The 7,791-nt window shown below is 55.4% G+C and overlaps 1 protein-coding gene across 1 annotated transcript in view; it reads left to right on the forward strand.

Moving 5' to 3' along the window:
• Positions 1 to 459: 459 nt before the first annotated feature.
• The window catches only part of LOC103770379 (transmembrane protein 183B-like), a gene marked incomplete at its 5' end in the record, with an annotated part of 11,559 nt that continues 4,227 nt past the window's right edge, over positions 460 to 7,791 (forward strand). The window contains 3 exons of the mRNA XM_008937637.1: positions 460 to 615; positions 3,370 to 3,529; positions 5,263 to 5,443. Coding sequence (XP_008935885.1) covers positions 460 to 615; positions 3,370 to 3,529; positions 5,263 to 5,443 — 497 coding nt within the window. The remainder of the gene's footprint in view (positions 616 to 3,369; positions 3,530 to 5,262; positions 5,444 to 7,791) is intronic.

Raw genomic sequence — 7,791 nt, forward strand, 5'->3', positions numbered from 1 at the left:
TCAGCTGCAGGTTCCCTTTGTCCTGCTGAGAGGGAACGTGTCTTCTCTGCGTTCCAGAGTGGATCCAGGGGAGGTGGTGGCTCTGCAGGCTCAGCAGTGGGCATGTGAGGACACTCTGGTATGCAGGGCAACCAGTTAGTGCTGCAGAAAAAAACAGAGCCTGTTGTTTTATTCAGAACTGTAAACAGCTTCAGCTAAACCAATGGGATCATCTGCATAATGTGCTAGTAATCATCCTCATTATTCATTCCTGAAAACCAGAAGCTGAATAACTCTGTTTCCAGTTCACTCCCCTGTGCTGATCTTTCTCTGACAGGGTAATCCTGGGGCCCAGGATTTCCTGCTTGGCTCACTCACCAGAGAGCTTTAACGCAGCCGGTGTTCTTAGCAGTGCTTCCACTGAACTCACATCACCTTTTCCTCTCTGCTGCTGTACTGTGTCCTTGCTTGTCGTTCTAGTGAAATCCCTCTGTGGGCTGGAAGCTTCTTGTGTCCCTGCTGAGGAGGTTCTGTCCCTGTCAGGAGAGTCTTGTGAGAGCAGCGACGAGACGGACGCGAAGGAGAACGGCCCCGGGCGAGCTGCCTCCAGGAAGAAGAAGAGCCAGAGGCACAGAGGTACCGTGGCTGCTTTTGCTCTGCTGCCTGTGAGATCTCCATGTTTGCTGTCCTCTGGCTGCTCCTGAGGCTCTTCCTTGTGCAGCTTGTATGTGCACAAAGCAGGGCCGAGGGTTAAGTCACTTCTAAGCCTGCTGGGACTCCAAGGTGTTGTCTGCTCACCAAAGCAGAGCTTTGGGCATGAAATCAAAGCCTGAGGGCTCCTCCAAACGTTGCTCTTGGAAAGAGCTGTGAAATTCTGCCACTGGCTGTGCTGCCTCATTGGAGGTGGTGAAAGCAGGGTTTGCTTTGGGGTGGAACCAGGGAATGCTGCTGTCCTGGATGCCTTTGCTGGCAAAGTCCAAGCTCTGTCTTCAGGCCATTTCCAAGGCTGTGGTTTGTTCCCAGTGAGTTTAGAGGCTCTTTTTCCAGAAGGAGGTGAGTTGGGGCTTGGTGGCATTGTGTTAAGTTAATCCCAGGGAGCTGTACCCTTCAGCATTGCCACGTTGTGCAATTCCACAGAGAATCTGCAATGCAGGGTGCCCAACAAACTGTGCTCCTCCAGGGTTTTCCAATAGCAGTTTGTTTTCAGGTTGGGAAACAAATTTTAAGCTGAAGAAAAGCTTTATTGATGCTGGAACTCGTTTATGTAATGCATCCACATCCATCAGGGGCTGGAGGTGCACAGTGCTCCTCTGGGACAGGTTACTCACTTCTCACAGAATCCTGTTGGCTGGAGATGACTCTTAAGATCATCAAGTCCAACCACTCCCCCAGCACTGCCAGGGAACCACTAAAACATGTCCCTCACACCACATCTTCATGGTGCTGAAACCCCTCCAGGGGTGGGGACTCCACCACTGCCCTGGGCAGCCTGGCACAGCCCTGGGCAACCCTCCAGGGCAAGAAATTGTTCCTCAGGGACAACTGAAACCTCCCCTGGGGCAGCTTGAGGCCCTTTCCTCTTGTCCTGTCCCTTGTCCCTTGGGAGCAGAGCCCGACCCCCCCCTGGCTCCAGGCTCCTGTCAGGAGCTGTGCAGAGCCAGAAGGTCTCCCCTGAGCCTCCTTTGCTCCAGGCTCAGCACCCCCAGCTCCCTCAGCTGCTCCTCACAGCCTTGTGCTCTAGTTAAGACATCCTCCTGAAGCCTGGGAAAATAAGAATATCCCAGTGGCTGGAGTTAGGGAGTTACAAGCGTGGGAAGACACTGTTCTCTTCCACCACAGCCTTACTGCTGCTCCTTGTGAAGGGGAGAGACAGTGGCAGCAGCCCAGTGATGCCCCTGGCTGCTCTGCAGTCCAGCAGCTGGGTGCTTTGGATCTTCTCAAGTCCAAACTGAACAGCAAAGTGGGTGTTACAGCCTGCTGTAAATCTGTAGTGGTGCAGGGAAGGGGTCACATCCAGAGCTTTCCTTGGCCATGGACACAGCAATTAACACATGAGGATAAATCCTGCCCCTTGATATTAATTAACCTGCTGTCTGAGGATTGGATCTGGCACCCCCAGGTTCTTAACCATCTCCTTTATGCCACTTAGCAAACCTTGTAGCAATTCCTTCTGTCAGCACTGTGTACAGGTTGTATGTTTCCTGTCTCTTAATGTTCAGTGTTTAGCTATTTATGTTCTTTGAAGGTTTTTTTTCTCCTAAAGTTGGAGCAGTGTCTGTGGAGAACCTTGTGGTGTTAACTGAAAAATGCTCCAGGAACAAAGGGAGTTTCTGACCCTTCAGTTCTGGCTGAGCAGTTCTGACACCTCTGAGGTGAAGAACAGGCTGAATTGCATTAAAACTCATCCATCCAAGAAGCTTTAATGAAATTACAGATTTAAGAAGGGCAGCAGATTATCCAGTTGCTGCAGAGAATCACTTGCCCTCCCTCACAGAGCTCCTACAAAACCAAAGAATGGCAATGCCTGGATGTTCAGGGACTTCCAGAGTTAACCATTTTTTGATGACCTGTTAAATGAGCAATTTTGATAAATATTCCTGAGCTTGGCCATCCTTTCCCTGAACTCTCCCCTCTATTCACCATCTAATTTTCCTATCTCCACTTATTTTTTAGCTGTGAAGGTCTCAGGTGTTGACACAGGGTCCAGACAGGCTGGGGGGGTTTCCATCCATGGATACACTCAGAACTCAGCTGGATGAGACCCAGAACAAAAAGCTCAGGGTCAGCCTGCTCCAGGCTGGGCTGTTTGGAGCAGAACCCTCCAGAGAAGCCTCTCAGCAGAGTTACTCTCTGGATCTGCCACCTCACACACTTGTGTGACCAGGGTGGCTGGGCTAAGCAGTGCTGCCTGCCCAGCAAGGGAAGGTGGAATGGCCTTGAGGGTGGGCATGTGTGTGAAAACTGGTGAAAACTTCATGTGGGAGAAGACCTCTGAAGGTCATCAAGTCCAACTGCCAACCCAGCTCTGTGATGAGCACCAAACCATGTCCCCAAGTGCCACATCTACACGTGTTTTGAACCCCTCCAGGGCTGGTGACTCCAGCACCTCCCTGGGCAGCCTGGGACAGTGCCTCATCACTCTTTCAGGAAAGAAATTCTTTGTAATATCCCACAGAAACCTCCCCTGGCACAACCTGAGCCCTTTTCCTCTTGTCCTGTTGCTGGTTCCTTGGGAGAAGTGGCTCTGTTGTGATAGTGAATTTGTACCAACTTGGGCTTGTTTGGCTGACTGTGTCTATACATCCTTCAGCTGCTTACCCTGTGCACGTGCCTCTAGGTGGGACTTGATGAAAGTTATTTACTGCACTAACATACCTTCCTTGTGTTTAGAAAACCCTGATGGGGGTGGTGGAGAAGAATACCCCATTGATATCTGGCTGCTGTTGGCTTCCTACATTCGCCCCGAAGACATTGTCAGGTTTTCTTTGATTTGCAAGAAGGCCTGGACTGTAACCTGCACTGCTGCCTTTTGGACCAGGCTCTACAGAAGGTGAGGCTCCAGAGAGGCTGTGAACTGTTTGGAGGAGGCTTTGGCAGTGAACAGCTCTCTGCAGAGCTCTAAGTGTGGGAATAAGGTTTGCGTGCAGATGAGTGTGGGCAGCAGGTCGAGGTTCCTCCCCCTCTGCTCTGCCCCAGTGAGGCCACCTCTGGAGTACTGGGTCCAGTGCTGGGCCCCCCAGTTCAAGACAGACAACAGGATGCTGGAGCAGCAGAGGTTACAAAAATGCTGAGGGCCCTGGAGCTTCTCTGTGCCAGGACAGGCTGAGAGCCCTGGGGCTGTTCAGCTGGAGAGGAGAAGCCTCAGAGGGGATCTGATCAGTGCTGAGCAAGAGCTAAAGGGCCCTGGGGGGCAAGAGGCTGGGGCCAGACTCTGGTCAGTGGTGCCCAGGGACAGGACAAGGGGCAACGGGCACCAACTGGAACCCAGGAGGTGCCACCTGAGCAGGAGGAGAAACTTCTTTGGGGTGAGGGTGCAGAGCCTGGAGCAGCTGCCCAGAGAGGCTGTGGAGTCTCCTGCTCTGGAGAGATCCCAAACCTGCCTGGCTGTGACCCTGGGCATGCTGCTGTGGGGGAGCTGCTGGAGCAGGGGGGTGGGATGAGATGATCCCCAGAGGTCCCTCCCAACCCCACCAGGCTGGGATCCTGTGAATAGTTCCCTTTAGATGAGGGTCCCATCATGTTTGCAGATTGACATGGTGACCTGGTCCTCCTTTGACAAGTGCTGTGGTATATCACATCTGCTCTGGACCTGGACATGGATCTGTGGGGCATATTAATGCAGGCCCTGTATAAAATCTCAAAGCACTGTGTGCTTTTCTGCATGCTGTGGGCTCCATGCTCCTCTTTTAACACTGGGCTGTGTGTGTGAAGCACCCAAAGTGTGTATGGGAAGGTCAGTGCCATTGCCTGAGTGAGAGACAGGCAAATGTCACTGGTGGAGAACTTGCCCTGCCTGAAGCTTTGGTCGTGGCCACCTTCCTGTGATTACAGTGGCCTAGAGAAACTGGGGCATTTTGGAGCTGTCTCAGTAGCAGAAGTAAGTTATTAACAACGTAGGAGAAGAGGAGCAAGGAGGTGGTCAAAACTTGAAACAAATCCTTCTGCCCTTGGACCTTCCCTCAGGACAGAACAGTTTCTTCACCTCTCTCTCAGGTGCTGCCCAGGCAGCAGGAGCACACAGCAGATAGCCCTGGTCACCCTCATCCCTGTTCCTGGGTGGGCTGCCCAAGCAGAGGCTCCTTTGGCACCTGATCAGAGAAGGACCCTGGGGTGCAGGAGTTCAGACTGCTCAGGCAGTGCCCAGCAAGCTCAGTCCTTGAACCTGCAGGACCCTGCAGGACCTTGGGCACCCAACACCATCAGATCTGGGGCAAACCCTCTGCAAGCTCCTACGGGGGAACTGTGGTGTGAGAAGCTTGGGTGTGCTGCAAACCTGGGCCGAGCCTTTGAGGCTGTGATGTGGTTTCCTCCAGCACCCGTGGAGCACCTCTGCTCCACAATTCAATTCCTGTTGGCCATTAACTCTGGAACGTGTCTCCTGCTTGGGTTTAACTTGCAACAGGCTGATGATCTGCGAGCAGCTTCAGCAGCAGGGCGAGCTGTCCTCCCTCCAAAGTCAGAAACCTGTTGAGTGAGGTTTTTGGAGCCAAACTAGAGTGGGTTTGATCCAGTTCTCTCTCAGCACTGATGTCTGAGCCCTCAAGCTGTGGGGTTTGTCTGCAGGCACTACAGCCTGGACGCCTACCTGCCGCTGCGCCTGCGCCCCGAGTCCATGGAGAAGCTGCACTGCCTGCGGGCCTGCGTCATCCGCTCCCTCTACCACATGTACGAGCCCTTCGCCTCCCGGCTCTCCCGCAACCCCGCCATCCCTGACAGCACTCCCAGCACTTTAAAAAACTCCAGAGTAAGTGCCAGCGCCGCGGGAGGGGGATGTGCCCCGGGCGTTGCTCTTTCTGCTGTTTTTTCCCCCTTCTTCTTTCTCAAGGAAAAGGGGTGGTGGGGAGGCACTCGGCAGCGGAGCGTGGGTGTGGGGTGTTGCTAGCTCTGGACAGAGGTTTGTGAAAGCTGGTTGCCTGTGTCTGGAGCTGCTGCTGCAGAGGAACCCAGTTGTGCCTCTGGGTAACTTCTGTGTCCCACCCCAGCGTGTCTGGTCAGCAAGAAGTGTCAGCACTTCCCGGGGTGTCTGCAGTGCTCCCCTCTGCTCTTGCAGAGGTGCTGCTGGAAGGAGGTCGCACTAGGATCAGCTTTTGTATCCTCTGCCTTCCTCTGGGGCTGGCTGCCAGGGTGCATCTTTCCTCTGTGGCAGGAGGGATCAGCCATGGCACTGGGAGCCCCTGGCAGGGACTCTGTTCCTGTGGGTCACCCGTCTCCCCTGGTGGCTGGGTGAGGAGGGGGTGAGGTGGCCAGCGTGGCCAGCAGCTGCTCGGGGCTGGGCTGCAGGGTTTGTCTCTGCTGTGGGCAGGCACTTAGCTCCCTTTGCTGGCCCAGCTTGGAGGGCTCACACATCCACTCCTCTTCAATTCCTTTTGGCCATTAACTCTGGAACGTGTCTCCTGCTTGGGTTTAACTTGCAACAGGCTGATGTTCTGCGAGCAGCTTCAGCAGCAGGGCGAGCTGTCCTCCCTCCAAAGTCAGAAACCTGTTGAGTGAGGTTTTTGGAGCCAAACTGGAGTGGGTTTGGTCCAAGAGCTGTACTTTCTATTCCTTGCAAAACAGAGCAATGTCCTGTATCTGTGTGGGACATCCTTCCTGTCTTCCCTCCTTCTCCCTGGGTGGCTACTGGGCGCAGAGGTCCCGTGGCTCCGGGAGCATCCAGCAGTCCCGCAGCAGGTGGTGCTGCAGAGCAGGGGGAGGGCACACGGTGCCCTGTCTGATCTCATCTCTGCATCCGGAGCTCTGCATTCTCTTCCCCAGTCCCCGGGCTGGGGATCATTGTTCTGAAACAATAGCAAAACATTTCTAGGAAATCCCAACTCCACCTTAGTCCTCCTGAGTCTCCCTCCCTGCCGCTGCTCGGAGCTGGGAGTCGTAGGATCTGGAGACCTGGAGCTGGTGCTGGCAGGGCTGGTGTTTGGGGAGCATTCATGTTGACATCATAACGGCTTCGGTGCCCACTGCTAGTGCTTCTACTCTGCTGAGGGGCTGAGGAGGATTCTCCAGAGCAGCCCTACTGCTCAGCTTTCAAAAAAGGAAATTAAACGGTGGCAAGGCTTTGTCAGAACAGTAAAGGTTTGGCCTCACCCCTGGAGCCATCCCGGGTCTGGCCTTGCTGTGCTACCACCGGTGGCCTCGTGCCCAGAGGTGCCTCAGCACGGGGGGTGTGGAGGAGGATCCTGTGCCTGCCCACGTGGTCGCTCCCTCGGGCCTTGGCTGGACCTCCACGGGTCGTTGGAACCGAGGGCAAACGCCTCCTTAAAACTGCATGTGGCAAGAGCAGCCCCCAGGCCTGGCTGTTATCCCATCCAGCTTTTCCTCTTTAATTTCCTTTTTTCTTTCAGTTGGGCGTACAGTGGAGCCGTTATGGTGCCAGCAGGAGTGCCTGCCCCTTAGAGACCCCCCCCTTGTTTTGGGTGGAGCGGCAGCCCCGCGGCGCGGCTGACGGGCAGGACGGCCGACCCGAGGACGACACCCTCTGCCCCTTGGGAGGTACTGACCTTTTGTGCTTCGCTGCGTGTGTGACCCACTGGGGCTGGCCCAGGAGGCCTCTGCAGGGACCTGCAAAGCCTGGAGGGAAGCTCGGCAGCATCTGCTGCTCGCCCGAGTTCAGAAAGATCCAGAGAACGTTTGGATCGGAAATAAAACCCCCCACTGGCCACCTCCTCGCGGGTGCTGGGGACTTGAGGCGTGTTTCTGACCTTGGCTCCACACAGCTTGGTGGTTCACCTCGTGCAGGTGGTGGAGATAAAGGTCCTTTAAGGACTCTGGCTGATGGCTGTGGCTCAGGGCTGCAGGGAAGGGTCTGGTGTCCCCCCTGGTGACGGAGCCCCCGCGGTGGAGGCCGCTCTGGCCTTGTTTCATCTGGGGGCACGCTGTCCTGGAGGGAAATTACAGCTCTGCTTCCTCCTGGCGTGGGACAGGCCGTGGTGGGCCACGGGCAGGTGCCTTTGCCCATGCTGTTCCCTTTCCTGCTGGCAGTGTGAGGAGATAAGACCAGCCGTGGGGGGCTGGCACTGTGCCCTGGGGACCCTGGTGCGGCGCTGGCTGCGCCGACTGGCCGGGCGCTGGCCTGGCTGGGGCAGGCTGGGGGGCTTG

This window comes from Merops nubicus, unplaced genomic scaffold (assembly GCF_000691845.1).
Source record: "Merops nubicus isolate BGI_N331 unplaced genomic scaffold, ASM69184v1 scaffold32513, whole genome shotgun sequence".
Classification (NCBI taxonomy): domain Eukaryota; kingdom Metazoa; phylum Chordata; class Aves; order Coraciiformes; family Meropidae; genus Merops; species Merops nubicus.